Genomic DNA, 26,876 nt, shown 5'->3' with positions numbered 1-26,876 from the left:
AGGTTCATCCACATTGTAGCATGTAACAAAACTGCATTTCTTTGTATTGTCAAATAATATTTCCGTGTACGGATAACTGTGTTTTGTTTACCCATTCTCCAGCCATGACTTTTGGGGTTTCTCGTTTTGGCTATTATAAAACATGCTATGAACATTTGTATGCAAGTCTTTGTGTGACCATATATTTTTATTTCTCTTGGGGTCAAATAGTAAATTTATGTTTAAAAAAACTGCCCAACTCTTTTTCAAAATGACCACACCATTTTGTATTCCCACCAGCAATGCATTGTTCCCTGAATTTTGGAAGCACAAAATACAAAGAGTTAATCTACTGTTTTGGAGGACTAATAATAGAAAGAAGTTGAGGGGTGGGGTAAAAAAGGTGAAGGGATTAAGAAGTACAAATTGGTAGTTAAGAAATAGTCATGGGGATGTAAAGCATAGGGAATATAGTCAATGATATGGTAATAACCAAGTATAGTACCAGGTGAGCACTCAACCAGTCAGGAGGATCACCTCATAAGCTATATAGATGTCTAACTACTATGCTACTATAAATTAATATTGAATATCAACCGTAACTGAAAAATAAAAAAGAAGAGAGAGAGAAGAAAAGGTGAAAAGGAATAAGGTTCAAATTTGTAGGTATAAAACGAATACATCATGGGGATGTAGTGTACAGCATAGGGAATGTAGTCAATAATATTATTGTAATAGCAATATAGTGTCAGATGGTGGCTGGACTCATCATGGTGATCACTTCTTTAGGTAGGTAAATGTTGAATAACTATGGTGTACACCTGAAACTAACATAATATTATGTGTTAGTTATATTTTAATAAAAATCTTTTTTAAAAAGCAATTTTGAAAGTATAGGCAAAAAAATGAAACTGTTAAATTCTATTTTCTAAATAAAATAACTTACATTTTAGCTCTTAAATTGAGATTAAAGGATAAATAATTTACAAATGTTTTATTCATTTTTACAAATAATCGAAACCTAAGGACATTTTAATAAACATCTTTGAAAAGGGACTGACCATTACAGTCTGCCGAATTCTTGATAAAGAAAAAGTAAGGAACAGGTAAAAATGTTTTAAAAAATATTGTACCCAATGATTAACAAGGCCCTCTTACTAAGTATAATCTAGATAATGATAGTCTCTCTTCCAATAACAAATCATATTTGTAAATTGTGACCTTATGCATTAGATTCTGGTTTTAGTCCTTGTAAATAAGGTAGCACTCTAATAAGTATACTTGATTGGGAGGGAAAAAAGAATGTAAAGAAATACATATAGCTAACTTGACCTAGAACAGTAAATTCAGCCTGCATATTAATGCCCAATACAATGACTGCTTCTAGGTCTTTATAGTTGGGGACATAACTCTTGGTTGGAGCACTAGGAGGGATGCTGCCTACCAAGTCACGTGGATGTGAGCACACTTAAAGAGGAAAAAAACCAATATTCTTACTGGACTGTTTGCTCAGATTAAACAACTGATCAGGCTTGTTTTGTTTTGTTTTCCCATCAAGTTGCTACTTCTGTTACAGAGACAAGCACCCCCATTTCCACAGTTTACAGCTTTGTTAACTTTAGGCAAAATCAACATGCTATGCTTTCTGGGGTGATGGAAATGTTTTATATCTGAACTGGGGCAATGATTATAGGGATGTACACATTTGTTGAATCTCATCAATCTGTACATTTTAAATGGCGCATTTTGTTATGTGTAAATTAAGTTTTAAGACAAAATTTTTAAATTGAACATGGTTTTTAAAAAGATATAGAAAGAAACGATTGCCTACGTGAAGTATTTAAAGGGTTTTTTGGTCTTGAAAATAGGAAATATAAAAAGAATATATATTTAACCATAAAATACTGTGACTCATCAATCAGCACAAACTTGTATTTCATGGAGTTCACTATTGATTCTGAACACAAATTATGTGGTCAAAGATGTAAATATTTTGAACTATTATTGATTCAGATTGTGTGGTCTTACCATATTTGTCTGTTGAAAAGAAAAGTACTATGTTTACAAATCTGTTTGGAAATGTTCAACAAAATTTAGTAGAAATTTTAGTAAACATTTATAGCATCCAAAAACATTAATATAAGTTTACAAAAAAAAAAATTACAAGTTCTAAATCATAGTTGACCTTTGAACGACATAGGTTAGAACTGCAAAGATCCCCTATTATGCAAATTTTTTCAATACAGTCAACCCTCCATATCCCCGTTTCACATCCGCAAGTTCAACCAAAATACTGTTTTCAATCCAGAGTTAGGAATCCAAGGATGCAGAGCACCAACTGTATGCCTTGATCTGGCCATTTTATACAAGCAACTTGTACATGCATGGATTTTGGTATCTGCAGAGGTCCTGGAACCTATCTCCTGCAGATACAAGGGGATGACTGTACTTAAGTTTTGGGAGAGTCAAAGTTATACACTGATTTTTGAATGTGCAGAGGTGGGGCATCAGTGCCCCTAATCCCCACATTGTTCAAGTGTCAATTGTATTAGCATATAGAAAAGATAATTTTAAGAAAAACATGAGAAAATATAGAGTTTCTAAACAGATACCTGACAATAAATGTGCCAAGCCGTCACAGGAAAATATATAAAACTTTACTAAAAGGCATTAAAGAATGCCTAATTAAATGCAGATATGGAGTTCATGGCCTGAAAGATTTAATAACATAAAGATGTTGAATCTACCAGTACTGATTCAATGCAGTTCCAGACATGATACCAGAATGATTTTCTGTGGAGCTCTGCAAGCTTATTATTAAATTTACATGGAGAAATAAAAGGCACAGAAAAACAAGTCATGGAGAACTGACTCTGGAATATTAAAGAATAGTATAAAATTATTAAAGATGGTTCTATACTGATGCAAGGATGAACAAACAAATTAGAACAGAATGGAAGGCCCCAAAACAGAAAAACATGCACAAAGAAACAAGTTATGAGAGCTGGCTTTCTGATTAGAGTTCTAGGAAAACTGATTATCTACCAGGGAAGAAATTAAATTGTAATCCTCCTGATACTACATAAAAAAATTATTAATAGATAGGAAAATATTTTCAAAGCTATTTTAGAAGAATATTTTAGGAACATTTTAGAAGCCAAGAGAGTAGAACACATTTATAAATGTATGCTATTGTCTCAACACAATCAGCCACAGACCACAAGGGACAAAACCTATAGTCTGACAAAGTCAGGTTTACTCGCTCATTACAAGGGAGACCACACACCTGAAGAACCATGAGGTATCCCACCCAACAGAGGATGATATATGAATACTTAGAATTTTGGAGAAGGAGATAGTTCAGATGGGATTTAAATGAAGTAGTATTTTGGTAGGCTCAAAGTAAAGTGACGCTGTGAGCTAATAGTCATCTAAGAGATATTAGACAATATTTAGAACTAAATCAAACATTTAAAAATCTTATATTATGCGGTTGAGAGGGGGTAATGGATCGAGAGGGGGTAATGGGTTAAGGGGGTCAAATATATGGTAATAGATGGAAACTAGATTTTTGGTGGTGAGCACACGATAGAGTTTACAGACATCAAATTATAATGTATACCTGAAATTTATATAATGTTATTAACAAATGTTACTTAAATTTAATTTTGTTTAAAAACCATAGATCAAAACCCATGTAATGTCACTAATGGGGTATTTAAAAAGCTACCTATAGCCTTAAATGCTTATATTCAAAAACTCAGACTGCAAATTAATGAGTTAGATTTCCAACTTAAGGCTAAGACACTGATAAAAGCAATCCCACATTTGTAGCATTTATAAAGTTTCTCTCCCACTCAGAATTTCCTTGTGCAGAAGGTCACTGTATTGGTGGAGCTTCTCCCCAGTATGGATCCTCATGTGCACTGTCAGATGGAACTTCCTGCTAATGGTTTTGCTGTAGGCACTGCACAGATAGAGCTTCTCTCCAGTGTATACTCTCTTATGTAGTCAGGTTGCTGCTCCTGATGAGGCCTTTCCACAGCCACTGCATTCATCCAGTTTCTCCCAAGTGTGCACCTTTTTATGTCTGGCAAGGATCTGGCTGGATCTGAAGAATTTCCCACACTGATTACACTCATAGTTTCTTTACAGTGTGAGTTCACATATGTGTCCTAAGGGATGGGTGGCAACTGAAAGCTTTCCCACACTGGAAACATTTGTAAAGTTCCTCACCAGCATGTGATTGAGCATGGACTTTAAGAGATAAAGGATAACAAATGCTTTCCCACATTCTTTACATTCATTGCACTTCTCTTGGGCAAAATGTTAAAGTTTCTTCTGATGACTTTTAGACATAGATTATATTCATGAGTTTACTCTCCAGGTTGAACTGGTGTCTGCTGATTAAGGGATAAGTGGTAACTAAAAGCTTTCTCACTTTCACTATACTTACAGGGATTTCTCCCCCAGAGTGTCTGCACTGTAAAGAAAGCAAAATCCTATGTTAAAAGTTGCTACCATTTTCAGAGCATGCCTACTGCTTCCAAATTAACTAAGGCTCTGCCACAAGGTTCTAGCAGTCATAAGGCTTATAAAATAGAGATTTTTTCTGACAATTGCTTAAACAAAAACTGAATTATGTATCAGTATTCACCATCTGAGTCACACTTGTGGAAACTGTCCATGAATAAACAAAATTTGAAATCAGTTTAGAATGTTCCCCAAATTTGTGATAATGATACTCAGAGACTATCCCACCCCATGACTTCTCTTGGGTGAAGGCCACTGGCCCCAAGTGTCTCCCTTGTGGCTATTCTGTTTTCCTACCTCAACGTAATCCCAGACTTCTGCTGCAGACAACAGCAACAAGCCCTAGACAGCCTTACCCTTTTCCTGCCAGGAGATGGTTTATCCCAAACTTTATTCCACTTTGCAGTCATCTCTTGGGTTTTAAGTTGAAGTTGAGACTTCTAGTCTGAAACAAAGGTGAAAAAAAAAAAGCCATTTAAGTTCTTAGTTAAAAAAATGATGAGGTAAAAATAATTTTTTAAAAAGCTAGGGCCACATAGATCTTTTTCCAGATGCTGACCCTTAACACGAGAAGTCAGTGTGACAGGAAAGAATAGACCAGCAATTCAAGACAAACGTCAAGGATTTCAGCAATGTGAAGGATTTACCAATGACCTGAATGAGGGGTAAAAATGGCAAGTGACCGCTAAGAAATGGTTTTGTCAAAAATGAGATGGGGGCTAATAGTCTGATAAAGAGCACTATCAGGCAAGCAAAGTTTGAGGACAGTGGGAAAATGGACAAATTGGCAGGGCCATGTTCCAGTAAAACTTTATCTATAAAAGTGGAAATGCTCTGAAAAGAGGAAGGAGGACAGAGCTTTCACTGAGGGCAAAAGAAAGTGGGAGAAGAAAAAGAGGAGGAGAGGGAGGAAAGCTGAAGCTTCAAGTGGAAACTCACCCCAACTGGGCTGAGATGATCACTCAGACAAAATAACATTTTAGAAATTCCCTAAAAGGGCTCCTTTCACCCAGAGCTCACCTGCACAGGTATCTTAGAGAATCCTTTCCTTGTTTCTCACCTGGGTGAGCACCCTGGGCTTACAGAGATGACACCCTCCCTGCACACAAAGAAAGACACAGGAGGTAGGAGGGATGTTCAGGGATAAAGAGAGAATGTCCCCCCAGAGTGGGGTGACAATTTCAGGGGGTGGGCACGTGTAACCCCATAAGCAATGACACGATGGCACCCCAAATCCAAAACTTAATCTACCCTACAGGGATCCAGCATCCTCTGACCCAAGGGTAGGGACGTACTTCAGGAGCACCAAGCTTCTAATCATGAAGAAAATAAAGTCAGCGTAATGCAGGAATCTTCATACTCAAGGGGAAGACACTGGACTAAGGGTTGGCAACCACAGCCCAGTAGCCCTGTCTGTTTCTGTATGTTCCGTCTACAGCTGCTGTGCCACTATACTGGCAGCACTGAGTAGTTGCAACAGAGACCCTCTGGCCCCCTAAGCTGAAAATATTTCTTCCCTAGACCTTTAAGGACAAGTGTACCTGCCTCTGCTCTCCACTGTTACTCCTCAACGGGTAGGCCACATGTCCTTCTTCACCACTCTCTACGCAAGATCAAGAATGATTCCCGGAACATAGCAGGTGCTTAAGAAATATCTGTAACAAAAATCTACCAGTAATGAAATGAGGCTGGCCCCACCCCGAGCCCAGGCACACATAGTTCTCCAGCTTCACATCATCTCTGTACAAGATTTTCTGAGTGGTGTCAGCAAGGCTGAGGAACCTAAGATCAGTAAAGGAACATTAATTAGCCTGGATGTCACCTGTGGGGCCTTACTCCCTGGCTCTTCAGTCTCCAGGGAAAAAAGGATTTGGGAGGAGCTGCTCTCATGCAGAGAGGGGGTTCCTGTGCCTTCTCCCACCCGGGACACCACCCTAAGCCATCTTTTTTGTCAATGCAAAACTTCCCCCAGCCTTTCCCAGCTGGCAACAACCCTCGGCTGGCAACACCTGCCCCCTCAACATCCACACCCCTTGTTACCATTCCCAGGTGTCCTTGAGCCCAGCCTCTCTGCCAGTGCCTTCCCATGGAACCTTCTAGGAAGCCTTATGCAATTGCCTCTGCGCCACCTTGATCTTCTCCAGCCAAAGGTTTTCTCCTTTCCCTCCATGAGGAACCTAATTTACATCATTGGGTAGAGAGCCCAACTGCGGGGAGAGGTGAGAGGAAGATTGGAGTCCTGGGGGCCAAATCAGGCTGGGTGGGGGTTCCCCAAGTGTGCAATGGAAGAGATCTCAGTGGGGCAGTCCATGTGAATGGTTCTTCCTCTGGTGCACTGGGTGAAGAGAAGGGGCTGGCTGGCTGGCTGCTTGGGAGAGGCCATGGGGTGGCTGCAAAGTCATCTGAAAACCTTCCCATCCTTTCTTTATACACATACACCCTGGAGTCAACACTGATAAATTTCCACAGATGAATTCTCATAGGGAATTTCTTTCTCATCACTAAGCCATCGAGTCTCTAATTCCTCATTTGTTTTCTATACAGCACAATTACAACAGTGATAAATTATCCTCACCATCCCTCCCTTCTCCCCACCCCCGGCCCCCACATTTTGACTTAGTCTATATATCTTTTCACTGACATTGGTTCCTTTTCCTGTGACTGCTTCATTCACCCCACAGCATTTGGCTCCATCTCAGTAAATGGCCCATTGAGCTAGAAACCCTTGACACAGCCTGCTCTCTCACAGAGCTAATCGAAGAACGGTTTAAAGGGCCCATGAGCACATCCCCTTCCACTCCCTCTTGGAAAAGTCTCTCCTACTCTTTGTCTTTCAGGTCTCAGATTCAAATGTCCCTCCCTCAGAGTCCACCTCACCCGGTCTATACTCTCCACCTCCCTTGTAATAAAAACTTATAAATCTTGTAATTATAAGTATTGTATATTTTCTTTAAGCATGGGTTCATTGCTTGAACTCCACACGCAGCCCTAACATAAGGATGCGCTAAGTGCTCTCTATCATTTACCAAATAAATGACTGAATAAATAAAGGAGCAACCCAACCCCTTAACGACACTTCCGCCACATCTTTCAAATCCTTTTACTTCTTTCCTACTCCCAGCCTCTGTGGAAGTCTAGGATGCTATCATGCTGTTCTGAGATGTATCCCCTTGTCACCACACCTTCTCTGGTGCTTTCTGAAGTCCACTCCTATCCAGGAGCTTGAGCATCTCACTGAAACACAGATCCAATCACATCACATCCTGCTTCAAACTCTTCAGTGAATTCCAACTTCCTTAAGTCCTATCCAGTTCTGCCTCCCTCTCCACCACTCTCCCTAAATCCCTAGTCGGGCCTCCTTCCCTCAGTTCCTGCAACACACCAGACTCTCTCCTACTTCTCTCACCCCTTCAACCCCCTCCAACCATAAGCCTCTGCCTAGCTCAATCCTACATATCTTTCAGCTCTCAAATATCGGTTTCTCCTAATGACACAGGATGGTTAGCCTAAAAAAGCCATGGCTCTCTCCAGGATGTGGCTCTAGAATTTCTCCCTCGTCCCTTACTCAGCCCTCTCCCTGTTTTTATTTTTAAGCCTGAGAAAGAAGCCAAGGCCAGGAGACCAGATAGATGGCCTTGGGCAGCATCCTCCATACCAGGCAGCATGGGAAACAAGCCAAGACCCAGAGGCAGGCTGGACAGCCTTGGGATACCCCAACCCAGAAAACAAAAGCCCATCATTCAGACAGCTTGGGGCAGATTCTCTGAGCTGCCCGCACTTTTCTCTTGCGTATTTTAGTTTCAATAAAAGTTGCACTTTCCTACTGGCTGTTTGTTATGTCCTTAAATTCTTTCTTGTGACATAAGACTGGTCACCGGAGGTCGGGGATCAGGGTCCCTCTTTGGACGCCCACCCCATCGAGCTCTCAGGCAACAGCCAAGACCCAGAGGCAGGCTGGACAGCCTTGGGATACCCCAACCCAGAAAACAAAAGCCCATCATTCAGACAGCTTGGGGCAGATTCTCTCTCTGAGCTGCCCGCACTTTTCTCTTGCGTATTTTAGTTTCAATAAAAGTTGCACTTTCCTACTGGCTGTTTGTTATGTCCTTAAATTCTTTCTTGTGACATAAGACTGGTCACCGGAGGTCGGGGATCAGGGTCCCTCTTTGGATGCCCACCCCATCGAGCTCTCAGGCAACACTAACAGGTCTCCCTGTCTGTCCCTATTAAACTGTCCTGTAGGCCACAGACCCCATGTCAGATTCTTCTTTCTAGTCTAAACAGCCTACTCTGTGGGGACAGTGCCATGTCTTTTTTGATTGTCCCTGTGTCCAAACACAGGCCCAGGCCTGACTCATACCCGGCACCCAGTGAGTTTCTGCTGAGTGCCCTGGAAAATTTTCATTTACAGCAAGACTGAGAAAGTGCACATAACCAACAGAAATACAATACACAGGAATTAAAAAAACGTTACACAGGAATTAATTTAAATGCCTGTCCACAGTATAAACCACCAGCGTTACTTGTGAAACTTAAGAAAAAAGGCAAAGTATGAGAAATATTATTTTTAGAAACAAGTGACCAGTGGTGCTAAATTCCCTCCAGAATTGTTTTTTAATTTCTCACCCCTAGGTTTTTAACCCCACTGGGCAGAAAAAATACCCACTTGGTCAAAACACACCTCTTTTAAGGTTAGTAAAGGCAATTTTCTGCTAATAATACTAGGAAAGCTGCTTCCTCCTCTTTCCTGGACATCCCCACGTAACAGTGAAAGGCTGGGTCTTCCGACTCCATCTTGTTCAAGTCTGCATTGTTCCCACAGCCTGCAGGCTAATGGCTTCTGCTTTAGACATATTAACCATTAGAGGAATTCTACTTGGGATTGAGTTTTTACAAAAAGTGCCCCTCCGATTTTTCCTTCCCTTGACATAAAAGAAGGCTGACATCTACTTTCTTAAGATGGATTTGAAGGTAAGATCTCCCATCTTCCTGGTTGGGGCCTTTGCCATCAATAAACCTATCCAAACCCTGACTTTTGAGTTTTAATTCTTAGTTTGGGCCTTTGGACGCTTTGGGCACAGAGACTTTGGTAAAATACCTGTGTTTTAAATACATATAATCTCATCTTTTCACTTATACCTTAGACTTCTATTAGGCTTTAGCTACAAGTATATACCACCCAATGCTACTTTAATAATATCAGTATTAGAAAACCTCTGTGATTTAAAACCGCGAGGAATCTGGAGGAGAGGTGGAGCTGGAGTGGGAAGTACACGGCTAAATAATCTTACTTTAATTGTAAGGTCTGTTATTTTCATTTTCCCAAATGAATCTGTCAAGCATAGATAACAGATAAAGTCGTACGATCTCACCTCAACATGCTCACAAAGGCAAAGGCCCATGTAAAATTCTCCTGCAAAAGGAAGGCAGAGAGGGACCGCCTTAACGTAAATTTCACCAGTGCCTCTTCACCCCAAACTGACGAAATCCCCAGGTCACGAGGACAAAAGGGCCCGTGAGGTCAATGCAGCTCGTTTTGCAGCCCCGTGAGACCCTGCCCCCAGAGCCCATGCTCTGCAGGTATCAGGGAAACCGGTGGCGCCAGGGGAACTGGTGGCGGTGGCGCCATTACCCATGATGCGCACTCCATTCCCAGGGTGTGAGGCCCCGGGACAAGCCTGAGTGAGGTGGCAACTGTGTCCTCCAACCTCGGGAGAAGTCCTAAAGCCCTTCTGCGGGGATGAGATGGGGCCCCCCGCCCGCAGGCTCCCCTAGGGACCTTGGAGACAGAACCAGGCAGGAAGATGGGCTAGGGGGCTGTAACCAGAACCGTTAGGGTCGGTTGGGCAGGGCCTCGCGACTATCCCAGACCGGCTAGGCAGCGGGAGGCCTCCAAAAAATTCTTTTATGTAGTTATCATTTCCTCCTGTAATGCTTTTCCTTTCATTCATTCATTCAATAAATAATTGAGTTTTGCCTTCACAGAACTTTAATTTCAATTGGGGAAGAGGATAGATGGTATAATATACACAAAAACGTGATCGGTGCCACATCAGAATATTTCTAGTATATTTCCAAATTTCATTCTGTAGAGATTCAATCATTTCTTTTTAAAGTCTTTCTTAAAAAAATAAAATAGAACTCAAAAAGACAGAAAACATTTATAGTGCGATGAATACTTTTAGCATTCTCGTGTCCTTTCTCAATCACAAACTGGCCTCCACACTCAAAAAGGAGCAATATCCTGGCTTTTACTGCAATTACTTTGTCTTTCTTTCTAAACACTTTTACCACCTAAGTCTTTATTCCTAATACCAAAGTTTAATTTTGCCTGTTTTTGAGTTTTATGGCAATGGAATCATGCAGCTTTTTTTTTCTTTTAGTGTCTTTCATTCAACATTGTGAGATTGATGCATATCATTGTGTATACTTGACAGCCATCCTTGGCCCGTGTACACTTCCACCGCTGGTTTTGCAAGCCTTCAAAGAGCTGTGTCCAGAGTTTGGATGGGCAGGGTGGCAGGCTGGGGTGGAGGGAGGAGCCAGAGGGGCCTGCCAGGTCCCGTAGTCCTCCAGCCTGGATTGAGTAGGATAGGGGCAGGAGCTGAGTGTCTGGAGAGTGAGTGTGCCCTGGGTTAAAGACCAATCCTAGAAGTCGAAACCAAAAGTAGGTACCCAACCCAGTTGAATGAGTGAGTGTACGGAGGGCTCCAAGGCCTGAGGGCGGAGCCAGGGGAGGGCATCAGGTGTGAGGGCGGGGCTTAGGCAGGGTCTCACTTCTAGTTGCCCAGTCCTCAGGATGCTCTTTTTCTCTAAGGTTCTGAGATTCTATAAGAACACCGGCTTACAAAGATAACTGCCAGTTCACAAAGTGGATCACACCTCCATTCGTCCTATTCCTTTTTTAAGCTCTTGAAGAAAGTTTTATTTTTCCTCTTCAATGGGTTTTATCTTTCAGTTTGATCAACTCCTAGACACTATATATCCATACATATAAGTTTTCATATCACTTCCCTTTTGATTATTATTGGAATGGGAGGGGCTTCTGGGACATGAGGAACATGCATGCTCTAATTTAAATCACAGATGTAAATCAGGGTATCCAGTTGCTACAGCAAATGCCAAATAAATATATGTTTCTTTCACTTTCCCCCTTCTAAAGGGTAAAGAGGTTACAAATGGGAATTTCTCAATTCGTGTGTTATGAAGATATAATAATTTACATGCAAATATAGTGACATGCTGCCATCTACTGGAGACCGTGGGTATTGTATTCTATCACAAACATCTGTTCTTGAAACCAATCATAAAACCTTCCTTCCTATTAGAAAATTCCTATTTAAGGAACAAGACAAGGCTGTCCCTACTGCTAATCTTATTTACTATAGTGTTGGAAGTCCTAGGTAGAGCAGTCAAGTAAAAGAAAGAAATAAAAGGCATCCAATTTGGGAATACTGCAGTCAAAGTCTCACTTTTTACAAATGACATGAGTCTTTATATAGAAAACCCTAAAGATTCCACTAAAAAACTATTAGAAACCATAAACAAATACAGTAAAGTTTCAGGATACAAAATCAACATAAAAAGTCCACAGTGTTCCTATACACTAAAAATGAATTTTCAAAAAAAAGAAATGAAAAAAAAAATTTCTTTTGCAATTGCAACAAAAATAAAATACCGAACAAAGCATGTGAAAAACCTATACACTGAAAACTATAAAACATCATTAAAAGAAATTGAAGACGAAGCAAAGAAATGGAAAGATATTCCGTGTTCATGGATTGGAAGAATCAACATAGTAAAAATGACTTTATTATCCAAAGCAATATGCAGATTTAATGCAATCTCTATAAAATCCCAATAGCATTTTTTAAAGAAATAGAAAAAAATTATCATATTTCTATAGAAACTAAAAGACCCTGAATAGCCAAAGCAATTCTGAGATAAAAGAACAAGCACACTGCCTGACTTCAACTTATACTACAAAACAACAATAATCAAAATGGCATAATATTGCAGAAAAACACACAAACCAACAGAACAAAACTGAGAGGCCAGAAATAAACCCTCACATACATGGACAAATAATTTTGACAAAGGAGCCAAAAACATAGAGTGGAGAAACTCTCTTCAATAAATGGTGCCGGGAAAATTGGAAGGCCACATGCAAAAGAATGAAATTAGAATGAAATGCTATCTGTCACCATACACCAAAATTAACTCAAAATGGGTCAAAGACTTGAATATAAGACCTAAAACAATAAATTGCATAATAGAAAATATGGAGACTAAATTCATAGACCTTGGATTTAGAGAGTATTTTATGAATTTAACCTCAAAGGCAAGGGAAGGAAAAGCAAATTAAATGAATGGGATTATATCAAACTCAAAACCTTTAGCACAGCAAAGAAACCATCAACAAGACTGTTTACAGTAGCCATCTGAATAGAAAAAGATATTTACAAACAACACGTCTGATAAGGGGCTAATATCCAAAATATACAAAGAACTTAAACAACTCAATAATAAAAAAACCAAACAATCCAATTAAAAAATGGGCAGAGAAATTGAACAGACCTTTCTAAGAATACACACAATGGCCAACAGATATATGAAAGGATGCTCAACTTCACTAGTTCATAGCTAGTGAAATGCAAATCAAAACCACCATGAAATACCACCTCACACCTGTTGGAATGGCTATCATCAACAGAACAAGTAATAACAATTGTTGGAGAGGTTGTGGGGAAGAGAGAGCCCTCATGCACTGCTGGTAGGAATGTAAACTGGTACAGCCGCTATGGAAAACAGTATAGAGGTTCCACAAAAAATTAAGACTAGAATTACCATATGACCCAGCAATCCCTTTTCTGGGCATTTATCCCAAAAATCTGAAAACATTTATCAGTAAAGAGATATGCATCTCAATGTTCATAGCAGCATTATTCACAGTGGCCAAGACATGGAAACAACCAAGGTGTCCTTCAACAGATGTTTAGATAATGAATATGTGGTACACATATAGAACGGACTATTACTCAAGTGAGGATAGATTAAGGGACCTCTGGGACAACATCAAGTATAACAACACTCATATCATTAGGGTACCAGAAAGAGAAGAGAGAGAGAGCAAGAGATCAAAAACCTATTTGAAGAAATGACAGAAAACTTCCCTAACCTGGCAAAGGTTAAAGATAAAGAGAAAGTCTTAAAAGCGGCAAGAGAAAAGCAATTGGTTAACTACAAGGAAGCTCCTATAAGACGGTCAGCTGATTTCTCAACAGAAACTTTACAGGCCAAAGGGATTGGCACGAAATATTCCAAGTGATGAAAAGCAAGAAACTACAACCAAGAGTACTCTCCGTGGCAAGGCTATCATTTAGAATTGAAGGAGAGATAAGAGCTTCCCAGACAAGAAAAAGCTAAAGGAGTTCAGCACCACCAAACCAGTATTACAAGAAATGCTAGAGAGACTTCCTTAAGAAAAAAAAAAAATCAACAATATAAAGAATAAAATGGCAATAACTACATGTCTATCAACAATTACTTTAAATGTAAATAAAATAAATGCTCCAAAAAAAAGAGACATAGGGTGACTAAATGGATAAGAAAACAAGACCCTTACAAAAGCTGCCTATAAGAGACTCACTTCATTTTGAAAGATACACACAAACTGAAAGTAGAGATGAAAAAAGATATTTCATGAAAATGGAAATGAAAAAAAAAAAACCTGGGGTAGCAATATTTATGCCAGCTAAAACAGATTTTAAAACAAAGGCTATAACAAGAAATAAAGAAGGACCAAATCATCCCCCTTCGGGGTATTTATCTGAAGAAACCCAAAACACTACTTCAAAAGGACATGTGCATCCGTATGTTCTTTGCAGCATTGTTTACAATAGCCAAGATATGGTGGCAACCTAGTGTTCATCAATGAATAAGTGGATAAAGAAGAGGTGGTACATATATACAGTGGAATATTACTCAGCCATAACAAAAGAATGAAATCTTGCCAACTGCAACAATGGATGGACCTAGAGGGTGTTGTGTTAAGCAGAAGAAGTCAGGCAGAGAAAGACAAATGTCATATGATTTCACTTACATGTGGAATCTAAAGAACAAAATAAACAAACAGATAAACAAATGCATAGATACAGAGAAATTTTGATGGTTGCCAGATGGGAGGGGGTTTGAGGAGATGTTTGAAAAAGGGGAAGGGATTAAAAAGTACAACTTCGTAGTTATAAAATAGTCATAGGGATATAAAGTACAGCATAAGGAACATAGTCAATAATACTGTAATAACTATGTATGGTGTCAGGGGGGCACTAGATTTATTGGGATGATCACTTTGTAAGTTATATAAATGTCTAATCACTCATATACTATGTTGTACAATAGTATAATGTTACATGTCAACTGTAATTGAAAAATAAAATATTATCTGAAAAAAAATTCTCCAGCAATGAAGCTGAAGAAATGTCTGTGGATTTCTGGGGAAAGAGTGAACAGCAACTACAAAGGCCCTGAAGCAAGAGTGTTTGGCCTCTAACCAACAGAAGAAGTACAGTGTCTGAAAGGGTTGAAGTGAGTTGGGCAGGACAGAGACTAGAAGGAAGTGAAGTCAGAGGAGTAACAGTCAGATTATACAGGGACACCGAGGCAACCATAAGAATTTAGGGTTTATTTGAGTGCAATGGGGAGCCTACAAAGGGTCTGAGCTACAGGATCAACATTATCTGATTTATATTTTTAAAAAACAGAAACAGGGAGGGCACTTAGAAAGATGAAGATGGCTAGACAAGGGTGGCAAGGGAGGATGGAAGGAGTGGGACTCGGGTATTAAGGCAGAGCCGATGGGTATCTGCTGATGAGCTTACTGTGTAGTTTGGGGACAAGAAGTCAAGAATGATTCCAAGGATTTTTTGTTTGTTTTCCACTGTCAAATAAAAATAATTCTGGACATTGGTAAAGAGAGACTTAATTCAAAAAGATTATTCCAAGAGGGAGAAAAGGTCTATTGCAATGAGGACACTCCCACCATAAGATTCTGCAAGCTCCTAAAGGTTACGCAGGACAAATTTTCCTTTTGTAGGGAGGAGTAAGCACAACTCAGGGAATATCTGCATCTAAGGAGGTGCAGCATAAGTGCCTGACACCAAGGCTTTGATTGCTGAGGCATCCATTTCAAAGACATCCATCTAGAATAAACAGTGCCAGCTGCGTGACGGTTACTAGCTAAACAACTGGATAAAAACCAGGCCATCCCGCCCAAGGTGTCGGTTTTAGAAAGCCCCAGTAACCTAGATAACGGACTGCTTGAATTACCCTGCTTTTCCCTCTCACGCCTTAATTCTCACTTATATGTTTTTTTTTAATTCCCACTTTTATGTTTTAAATTCGTCAACAAAGAGTGAACCCACAAAACTCTAGCCTCATCCTCAACCCCAATAAAGGCAGAGCCCCCAGGTGTCCCTCTCTCCTCCCTCCCCCTCCCCCTCCTCCCTCTCTCCATGTGGCTTCACCTTGTGGCCCTTGGCATACTGTGTGCCCTCCAGCCTGTAATAAACCTTGTCTTTTCCAACTTCCCTGACGGTCGGGTGGTCGTTGCTGTGGTGCACCCTACAGTCATAATAGGGACCATGAGCATGACACTGGCTTTGGTCAGGGAACTGTCTGTGGGGCTCAGCATAAGTGCAGGCACCAGGCGCGCGCCCTAGGCAGTCCTACCAGCAGCCTCACTATCAGTAGGCTGAAACCGACTGGAAACAGGCACACAATCTACTTCGGTCTCTGACGTACTTTATTTGACTAGTGAGTTTGGAAAAAGGAACTGAGCTTCTTTGGTTCACGACCTTTCTCTCTCCCCTTGAAAGTGTGCCAGACTCCAGGGAGAGGGTATTTTGGTCAAGCTGGGACCCAGCAGTAGTCATCTAGAGGAGCCTTGTGGTTGACCAGCTATGCCATGCCCGAGCAGGTTTGGCAAATTCATGGGTGAAATAATCAGAAAACCCATTGGGGCCTCATAGTGAAGCCACTTGCTCCAATCCTGTTTGTATCAGTCATGAAGCTGACATTTTCATCTCTGATTCCTGTGACTGCTTGCAAACTCTGGAGGGAAATTAAGAGATGTCATTGATTTTCTCCCAAGTACTAAGAGTACACAAAGAAAGTCTAGAAGATTACACGCCAAACGTTTCATAATGATTCCTTCTGGGGCCTGGGATGAGAAAGAGGTTCACTCTACGTATTGTTAAAATTCTTTACGAGCATATATTATTTTCCACACTAGGAAAAATTGTTTTTAACAAAACGAAGCGTATGTTTAAACACAGATATTCATCATCAGTGAAAGGATAACAAATGGTGCTATAGACATACAATGGAATACAGTTGTCCCCCTTATGCACAGGGGACATGCTCCAAAAACCCTCAGGGGAGGCCTGAAACCACAGATAGTACCAAACCCTACATATGCTGTTTTTTCTACACATACACGCCTGCGATAAAGTTTCACTTACAGATTAGGCACAGTAGGTTAACAAAAATAATAAAACAATTATAAAATATACTATAATCGAAGTTATGTGAATGTGATATTTTTCTCTTTCAAATATCTTATCGTACTGAACTCACCCTTTTCTGTGATGATGTCAGCTGATCATCAGTGCCTACATGATGAGATGAAGTGAGGTGAATGACATCAGCATTGTGACATAGTATAGGCTACTACAGGTCTTCCCATGATAAGTCAGAAGGAGCCTCTGTTTCAGGTGATCCTGAATCATCACTTCCATGATGGTGTTGATGGTTGGAAAAACTAAATAGTTTCAGACCATGGTTGGCCGTGGGCAACTGAAACTGCAGATAAGGGGGGACACTGTACTACCCAGGAACAAACTGCTGATTCTGCCGCAACCTGGATGAGTCTCAAAATCATTGCAGCTAGTGAAAGAAATAGGATTCCTCCCATACACACAAAGTACACACTCTTTGATTCATTTACATAAAACACTAGTAAAAGCAAATTAATTTATAGTGACAGAAAAACAGATCAATGGTTGCCTAGGGACAGAGGTAGAGGAAGGGCAGGTTACCAGGGGCCACAAGGAAACTTTAGGGGATAACAGAAATGTTTGTGGTCATGACTTAAATATGTATAGTCTATTATACATTAATCATATCTCAATAAAGGTGGAAAATTTTTTTTGTATGTCTAGTTTTTAGTCCCTAATGGGCCATCCTTTCAGACACTGTCACATGTCAACAAGGCAACTTTACATAATGGTTAAGATTGTAGAATAAGATTACTCAAGTTCTGCTATTTTAATAGCTATGACTTGGGGCAACCTAAGATCTCTGTGCCTCAGTTTCCTACTCTGGACCGTCCTCCCTGGGCTGCTGGTAGGAGTCCATGCATGAAGGATGGAGCACAGCGCCTGACACAAAATAAACACTCAGTAAATGTCAGCTGTTGTGATCATCCTTAATCTTTACCTTTACTGGAGGGAGTGTTAATCATGTTTCTATTTTCTATATTTTATCATGCTTTGACACCTTAGGGCCAAAGGAGAAGGACCACACCTCCAAGGGTTAGGTAAATCCAAGAGACAGCAACTAGCCTGAGAACACACCTTTCAAATGCAAACCAACCAATTCAACTACTTCCTTTATCTAACTCTCTAGCACTAAACCAATATTCCCTCTGCCCTAAATTACCCCAGGCCCAGGTAGCAGAGAACTAGGGACCACCCACAGAGCCTAGAGCCCACTGAAATGATTCAAACTGGCCAGTTCTAAGCTTGCTCAGCTGCGTACTCTGACTCACCCATTCTTTCCCACAAAAATCATAATAAAGGCTCTGCCCACACTTTCCCCTCACTCCTTCTGAACAATTCTGGTGGCCCCTCATAGCATGGCAGGCCCCCTTCTCTTGGGAACTGAATAAACACTTCTTTCAAAGACAGTTGTCTTCCTCTCTGTCACTTTATGGTGATTAAAACAAATCCCAAGTATATTTTTAAATAAAGGGCATAATTAAGCCTCCAGACCCTAATTCAGGAGAAGACAATGGTTGGGGGGCGAGGGGGATCCCAACAACTCCTCATAGCTAAACCATGAAAGGGATCACGAAAGCAGAGTGTGTCCTCTAGAAGACAGCTCTAACCAGGGCTATCCTATAGCTGACTAAAGGCAGCTCAGAAGAACTAATTGCTAAACTTCCAGGAATTTGGGAAACCAATTCTTAAACTGTTGGTAGCTTTAAGCCAGCCATGATGACGGTATTTATACCACGGGAACCTGCACATGCTACAAATGCTGCAAATCAGGGCTTCTCCACCACTACCCACAAACACTGGCTGTTAAACGTTTACACGTATACCACTACCTCTAACCTCACAACTGCTGCTCTATTTCTACTGTAAAGGCACTGGGGAGAAGGAAGGAAGCTTTTTATGCCCCCAGAGCTGCTCCAGGTGGGGAGCCTGCAGCCCATCTCCAGGACCACCAGCAGGACCCAACACGAAACTGGTGTTGACCCTTCCATCATACTGCCCATGATGGACCCCGGACCCCAGACATGTTCTGCCAACAAAACAGACCTCATTGCCCTCCTTGATCCTTCACCAGTCCCAGACTGGAGTGACCTAGTTAGTCCCTCAGGTGCTGAGATGCAACTGCCAGGTTTGTCACAGTGGGGGACAAGTAGACCCCAACCATGGCCTTACTGGGGGAGAACACATATCCCAGTCCTCAAGCGGCCAGATGGGGAAGGAATTTCTGCTCCACCCTTCAGCAGACAAAGCATGGGAAGAACATCTGAGTTCTCTCTGAAGGGTGTGCTTGGAATAAGTAACCACGGGTACCCAGCTCGGTCCCCTTCTTTCTCCTGGCTCTGCCCACCACAGAGCAGGAGCACTGGGCTGGTGGGAAGATGGTGAGCCCACAGAGCTCCCCTACTCAGGTCAGCAGTAACGCTCATCTCATGGATTGGCGCCTGTGATCACTATCAGTCTGCCACCTGCATCTTTCAAGTGGTTCAGACTCAAAGTCAGAAAGAGGAGCCCCTAAAACCTGAGCCACCTGAGGTCCCAACCCCACCCCATCATCTCTCTGACTTCACTTCTTGCTCATCATTTGTTTCCTCGACCACACAAACCTTGTGGTTCCTGAAAAATGCCAAGTTCGTTCCCAACACAGCGTCTTTGCCTTTTTTGTATTCCCCAGTGCTTCTTGGGGCTGGTTCCTTGTCACCTCTCAGGTCTCAGCTCAGAGGCCCCCTCTACCAACATATGAGCTTCTGTCATATGATCCTGGTTTATTGTCTGTTTCTGACACTGTCCTATAGATGCGCTCACCTGTTTATCGCCCCACCTTCTTCTCGGGTCTTGTCTGTTTGGTTCACTCCTGTGGCCCAGCACCGAGGACAGTGCCTGCAAAATTGGGGGAACTTAGAAAAGTTTATTAAATAAATAAACTGAATGCTGTTTTGAAAAAAAATGAGTATTTTTCTTTAATAACAAAATAATATATATTGTGGAAAACCTGAAAAATACAGAATACAAAATACAGAAAATACAATCTAGAACCTTCATTAACATTTTGATCATGAGACAATCACACCTGCACTTTGTTTCCTCCACGTGTGCATATATGCCAATGGTATGCAGGTGTGCGGGTGCACCTGTAGAGTCCTTTCAGGCCCCTCAGGTCCCCCTAACTCCTAACCACACCCTTCTACATCCATTCTGTTCCTGAGGACAGCCCTGAAAATGACCCTTCTAGAACCCTCTTGGGCCTGGGGCTGGTAAAGTATAAGGCTTTGCAACATAACCATGAGGTAGCTATGGCCCTCCCCATTTCCAGATATGGGGACCAGGCCTCCAAGAGCCTGGCTGATGTCACAGAGGGCACACAGCTGGCAAACAACTGCAACTGTCTGGCAGCACCAAGACCTCTGTTCTCTACCTGTAGCCTTTGGGCCCTCCAGCCTAATCACCTGCCCTCTGCAAGGTGCTGCTCAGAGAGGCTGGGGCTCATTAACGAGAAGTGAAGTGGGTTTCACGGACAGGTGGTGCAGTCACATCCACCAGTCCATGGACTCTTTGGGGCAGGCCCTGACGATGACCAGACAGTGGGGCAGCCCCTTACACAGCATCCTCTCAGCCTCTTGACCCTCCCACCCCAGCCCCTGCAGCTCAAGGACCCTGAGCCTGGGCATAGTAAGGCAGGAGGCGATGATTTCAGCTGGGGAAGGCATTTCTGGGGTGATGAGCGGGCCCAGTAGACACAAATTCTCCAAGGCCGGCATTCCCTCCAGGACAGACAGGCCTGGGGCAGAGAGGCCCCTCACGGTCAGCCGGATCTTCCGCACATCTCGGAGGTGGCGGCTGATGGCTAGGAGGGTGCTGTCAGCCGAGAGGGTGCAGCCCAGCACCTCCAGCCTCTGCAAGTAGCTGAGCTCCTGCAGGCTGGCATCCAGCCCCGTCTCAGTCACCCGGTAGGTGCCACCCAGTACCAGCGAGCGCAGGGCACGGAAGCGCGTCAGGCCCTGCAGATGTTCGTCCCGGAAGGCAGGCACTCGGTCCAGCACGATGCACTCAAGCAAGGGCAGCACGGTGGGGTCCTGCCCCTTGAGGAGCCAGGTCATGGAGATCTCACAGCTGTGCAGCTCCAGGGTTGTCAAGGTACGGGGCAGGCTGGTGATGGGCACCATGCTCAGGTCGGCCACATGCAGGCAGAGGCGCTTCAAGTTGGGACACTTCTGGCCCAGGGCCCTCATCAGGGCTGGGGACAGCTGGGGGGCCTGGGAGCCTGAGAACAGGTAGCCACCCAGCCGCAGGGAATGAAGTCGGGATGCCATGTATCGGCGAAGGAGATGCCACATGACTTTAGGCCTCATCTGTAAGATCCAGAGATGGAGGTGACCGAGTGAGAGATACAGGGGTCTTCCAGGGTCCCCATCTGACTGGAGACAGACAAGCCCCAGCAGGGGTTCCACTGCTCCCCTGGAATTCTGTCCTTCCACTGTCGGCCTCACCTGACCAGACACCTCCCCATGGGTAACAAGACCATGTAACCCCGCTGTCGTGACTTCTAGATTTGAACAAAAACAATGGGGAAAGAGAAGATCATAAAAGATCTGTCTTTAGCAACAGAGTGGATTCTCATTATCTTCTGGAATAAGTAAGAAAGCAAAGTGACCCACCGGGAATTTTATCCTTTAATTTTTTTTTTATTATTATTCCTCTCTTAATGATCACCTCAGGAAGAAATAAACAACATAAGGTAAAACTGAAAAAGGTTAAAACTGCCCAGGGTAAATTAGATCTAGGTTTAAAAAAAATTGTAGCTTGGTAATAGTGAAAGCTGTAAAACTTAACTCTGGGTAGTTAGACATAGTAGAAAACAAAATATAACTAATAGAACTGTGCATTTCACCATATGTATATTTTACCTAAAAAAATAAAAAGAAATAAAAAACATAGCATAAATTTTGTTGATTATTTTCCAAAGAGGAGTCACAGCTTCCTGGCCAAATTTAAAACTGCAAGTTTATACCCAGGGGAAGGGACTCACTAGACATATTGGCCTCTAAAAAGTAACTCACAACAGTAGAAGCCATGGTTGGCAAAATTTTAAATGGACACAGAGCCAGTGGAAAAATCAACTTTTAAAAGGACAAACCCTTTACGTTTCAGAATATTAAATATTGGCCAGATGTGGAGGAGTAGCTCTCAAGCATTGCTGGTGTAAATTGGTCTAGCTACTTTGGAATGTAATCTAGTGGTTTCTATTAAAATTCAAAATGTGGATACTCACTACCACCTGTTTCGTTTTTTGAGAATGCAGGTGTTTTTGCGTGCAGAGAATATCTCTAGAAGAGTATCTGCTAGGAGCATTTGCTGCCTCTGGGAAAAGAACAGGGAGGGTGCCCTGGGTGACAGAGTATGGTGGGGAGACCATCCTTTTCAGCTTTTACTATTTTGCATATTTTGAATTCTATGTATAATATGTATTCTTTTTAAAAACTAATTCCTTAGTTTGTTTAAATGTACACATCACCTGACCTAGTAATACCTTTTTTTGGGAATTTACCCTAGAAAAACAGTGTTTTCTGGCAGCATCGTTTTAACAGCAAACACTAGGGTAAAAAAATGTCCTTTGATAATAGCTACATTGGTAGCAACTAAGATCTGAAGATACTAACGTAACTCCTTAAGATGCGCAGGAAAAGAGTAGCAAAATGATACTTTATAGGTAAAAGAAAAAATAAACAATACTATATGTTTTATATGGGTACAATTATTCCAATCATAATGGCTAACATTTATTAAGTACCTACTTTTTGCCAGGTGCAGGGCTGAGCATTGAACTAGAAAGCTTACACAGTACCTGGTCATGTAGCAGGTGTCCAGGAAAATGTCTTGGCCAGAATCTTGTTGCAAAAGAGAGAGAGGACTAAGATTGAACACAGCCTGACTCCAAAACCCGATCTTGCTCTTGTAACCACTGTACTTCCTTCCTTATACAGACACAAGAGTGTAAATGCATAGAAGGTAGAAGGAAGTACTCCACACTAGTAATAGTAGTTACTCTGGAGAAGGGTTAAGGAAACCGAGAAATAACTGTCAACGGTTCTTAGCTTCATCTGTGACAATACTTCAACCTTGTTTTGTTTTTGTTTTATCTGCAACGTATTTTGCAATGCATTTAAAAAAGAAAATGGAGTCCACGGCTATGCCACCCTGAACAAGCCCGATCCCATCTGATCTTGGAACCTAAGCAGGGTCGGGCCTGGTTAGTACTTGGATGGGAGACCACCTAGGAAGACCAGGTGCTATAGGTATAAAACATTTTAAAAATTTTTTAAAAAAATAAGGGATTGTAAGGTCCTTGCAATCTGTGAGGTCAACCAAGGGTTGCCTCGCCTAAAAAAAGAAAAAAGAAAATTAAAGAAAATGGACTGATGAATGGAAGGGGAGGTAGATGGATGGATCAACAGGTGATAGCACAAATGTAATTCAATATTAATGGTGAGTATCTTGGTGTTCTCTGTACTATTCTCTCAACTTTTATGTATGCTTGAAATTTTTCATATTAAGATGGTAGAAAAATAACTAATACAGAAAAAAATGATCATTTTTTAAAAAGTGATCTCAGTAAAAACAATTTCTACGCAGGGCCGCAATTCTTTATCCAAAACTCTTGGAGACACATGGGTTTCAGAATTCAGAATTAACATGGTGCAGACATCATAATATCATCATTGGGGTCTGGAGCAGCACTCCATTATTGGATTAATATTATTCAGTATAATCTAAGACTATTCTAAGAAGGTAAGGAAAAGGATATTAATAGCCTCACACCAGTTCAGATCATGTTTTGCCACCAAATAAATTTGTACTAAGCTTACAAAAATATTTTCCACTTCACAAACTTTTTGATTTTCGATTTGTAGATGAAGAATTGAAGATGGTAAAACATAAATGACCCTACCTTTCAAAAATTGCATTTCTGGGTTACAGAGAAACTTGTACCTGGACACAAGAAGATAGACACAAGGACATTCTTGTGGAACAAGGACCAGCACCATGGGAAACACCTGGGAGGTTGTTAGAAATTCAGAATCTGAGGCCTACTCCAGGCTACTGAATCATAAACTGCATTTTAACAAGATCCCCAGGTGATTCGTCTGCACAGTAAAGTTTGAGATACTGCCTTATAACACTGTTTTTAATAGTAAAGAGATGGAAATAATCTAAAAATCCAACAGGAAAATAAATTTGGTATATTCATTTAACAGCAGTTAAAGAAATGATCTAGATTTACACACAGCAATTATAATAAATCATAAAACAGGTATGAATAAAGCTAGCTGTGGGTGGTTACATCAGTAAAATAACATTATTTACCTAAATAGAATAGCATTATCTAAGCTATATTAACCCATTAACAACACCATATATTGCTTACGGGCTCACACACATAGGGATTGAATAAAAACGTCAAAAACTGCAATCAATCAATCAATCAATACACACACACACACACACACACACACACACACACACACACACACACAATCTGCAGCAAAGAAGTCCAAAAGTTAAAATGGGTTAAATCTGGGTAATGCGTACATGGTTCATTATCTGAAACCATATTATCCTCTATATATTTCTATATATTTGAAATAGTTTATAATAAAAACAAGAAAAATAAAATGCAAGTGGCAGAAAGTGAAAATGGTTCAGTTGCACCAGTCAGGAAATTAATTCTGGAAATAAGTTGACTGGAAAATGATTTCCCCATGAAAACTCCTCGGTAAGCATAAGTTAATCATCGACCAGCACTTAACATGCTGACTATGTATATCCCAAGCACTACTCTAAGCTCATTCCCTGTACAATCTCGGTTATTCCGTTTTTGGAGATGGGGAAACTGAGGCAGAGAGATCGCAGCGGAGCAGGTTAGCGACATAGCCCGGACTGCGTGGCTCAAAATCCACGGTGGGAGGGCGGGTCCTCGAGGTCTGGCCAGCCGTCCGCAGCCCAGGACCGCCAGGCCGGCCACGCCGGCCCCACTTACCGTGTAGAGCGTCAGGTCGACGTGTCGCCACAGCCACCGGTCGTCCACCAGCCTCTTCCAGCGGTGACATACCCTAGGGAAGTAGACCCGCCGTTAGAACAAGCCCGACCCCGCCGGAACCGGATCCACCTCTCCCGGTACGCTCCCGCCCAGCCCGTTCCCACAGCCTCCGCCGGGCGAGACCACACCGGGAGAGGCGGATCCGGTCCCGGACCGGGAGGTAAGAGAAGATCTCCAACAGGACCGAGTCCGGCAGGTCAGCCAAGGTCGCCATGATCCCGTCGACACGCATTTCCACTTCTTGCTAGAGGAACTCTGGGACTCGCCCTAGGGGCGCCCCACGGGGCGAGGGCAGTGAGGCGCCGGCAGCACGCGGGTACCGGACGGAGTTTCGGCTTTTCTTCCGCGGGAACGCGGTTGGGCCCCAGCGAGCCACCAGCCCGAGGTCTGGAGGAGGAGCGTAGGCCGGGGCTGAACCAGGACTAAGCCAGGAAGGCGTGGCTGGAGCGGTGACGAGCCCGGGGGCGTGGCCAGGGGCGGGGATACGGTCCGCCCTGCTGTTGGGGGTGGGGCTAAGAGTGATGGCGACCTCGGGGGCGGGGCTCGTGCCAAGGCCGGGAGGCGGGGTGCGGAGCCTCGACAAGGATCGATTTCGAAATGCGTGGCTGGGGCGGTGACCAGGCCAGGGGGCAGTACCCGGACGAGTCTTGAAAGACCAGGGCTAGGACCAAAGAAGAGCCAGGAAGACATTGCTGAGGTTGTGGTTGGGGCGGGACCACGAGTGGAGGACAGGGCGGAGAGTGAGGCTTCTACTTTTTAGTACTTAATAACGCTTTTTGATGCGTATGCATGAGGATACACTTGTGGAAGTGAAATAACTTGCCAAAGGGCATGTTGAATTTTTTGTTTTGACTAGTAGTGCCAAATTGTTGACACTCTCACCAAATAGCATTCACTTTTTAAATAGCAATTCATACTCTCAGTGAAATTTATTGAAACATTCCAGTATTCATGAGTGTTTAAGTTGCTTGCAGATTTGTTACTATAAACAATATTGGAGCTAAGCATACTTTATGTACCAAGGCAAACTTCTATTTACTAAACATCTGCTCTCATCCTGCAATGACTCTTCAAAGACCTTACCTCATCCCTAACTCAGGATGTCTCATATACCTCAATCTCCCTTGCTACCTCTGAACGTCTTGTGCATGTGGGGCCTCTCCTGTATGTGAGGTTCGCACACATATGTATATATTAAATTTGGTTATTTTCTCTTGCCAATCTGTCTCATGTCTATTTGATAATTAGCCAAAAGAACCTTGAAGGTAGAAGAAAGTTTCTTCTTCCCCCCCATAGTATGTATATGTGCGTGTGTGTGTGTGTGTGTGTGTGTGTGTACACCTCTAATGCCTTTATTTCTAAAGGATAAATAACCAGGAGACACTGATGGCTCAAAGGACACATGAAGTTCAATTCTGAATAGGTTTTGCTAAATCACACCCTCAAGAGCCTACAATAGCAGTAAACATGTTATTAATAACATGCAAATGCACAAACTGGAGATGTAAAAACTGTTTTCAAAAGAAATGCAAAACTTAAGATGTATACATTAAATGTGTGCAATTTTTCTATATCAATTATATCTCAAGCTAAAAAATATAGATCTGTATGCTCACACTTATCTATGAATAAAACCACATGATCAGATTAAGAGATAAGCCAGCAAATACCCACACTGGCCTGTGTGTGAGCATGCACACCTTCTCAATCACTGC

The 26,876-nt window shown here is 42.0% G+C and overlaps 1 protein-coding gene and 2 pseudogenes across 8 annotated transcripts; 1 reads left to right on the top strand and 2 right to left on the bottom strand.

Moving 5' to 3' along the window:
• Nucleotides 1–19,072, bottom strand: part of LOC107515056 — a 36,932-nt pseudogene extending 17,860 nt beyond the window's left edge.
• FBXL12 (F-box and leucine rich repeat protein 12) lies at nucleotides 941–25,579 on the bottom strand. 8 transcript variants are annotated; one of them, XR_004954926.1, is made up of 6 exons: nucleotides 25,290–25,579; nucleotides 25,102–25,174; nucleotides 19,872–21,609; nucleotides 6,054–6,167; nucleotides 5,533–5,611; nucleotides 941–4,957 (listed from the first exon to the last, which is right to left on the bottom strand). XR_004954926.1 is itself a non-coding variant. In XM_016153597.2 (3 exons), exons 2-3 carry the CDS (start codon nucleotides 25,169–25,171, stop codon nucleotides 20,594–20,596), a joined length of 1,086 nt encoding a protein of 361 aa, XP_016009083.1. In that variant the 5' UTR covers nucleotides 25,172–25,174; nucleotides 25,290–25,579; the 3' UTR covers nucleotides 15,991–20,593. The 8 variants fall into 8 exon arrangements, 2 of the variants coding, with proteins under 2 accessions (XP_016009083.1, XP_036089626.1); XR_004954928.1 differs by lacking the exon at nucleotides 6,054–6,167; XR_004954929.1 differs by lacking the exons at nucleotides 5,533–5,611; nucleotides 6,054–6,167 and having other exon boundaries at nucleotides 941–4,462; nucleotides 4,869–4,957.
• Nucleotides 23,244–23,362, top strand: LOC118612798 (annotated as a pseudogene).
• Nucleotides 25,580–26,876: the final 1,297 nt, after the last annotated feature.

This window comes from Rousettus aegyptiacus, unplaced genomic scaffold (genome assembly GCF_014176215.1).
Source record: "Rousettus aegyptiacus isolate mRouAeg1 unplaced genomic scaffold, mRouAeg1.p scaffold_m13_p_16, whole genome shotgun sequence".
In the NCBI taxonomy this organism is placed as follows: Eukaryota; Metazoa; Chordata; class Mammalia; order Chiroptera; family Pteropodidae; genus Rousettus; species Rousettus aegyptiacus.
The sequence above is the reverse complement of the archived record's forward strand: the minus strand, read 5'-3'. Positions and strand labels throughout refer to the sequence as shown.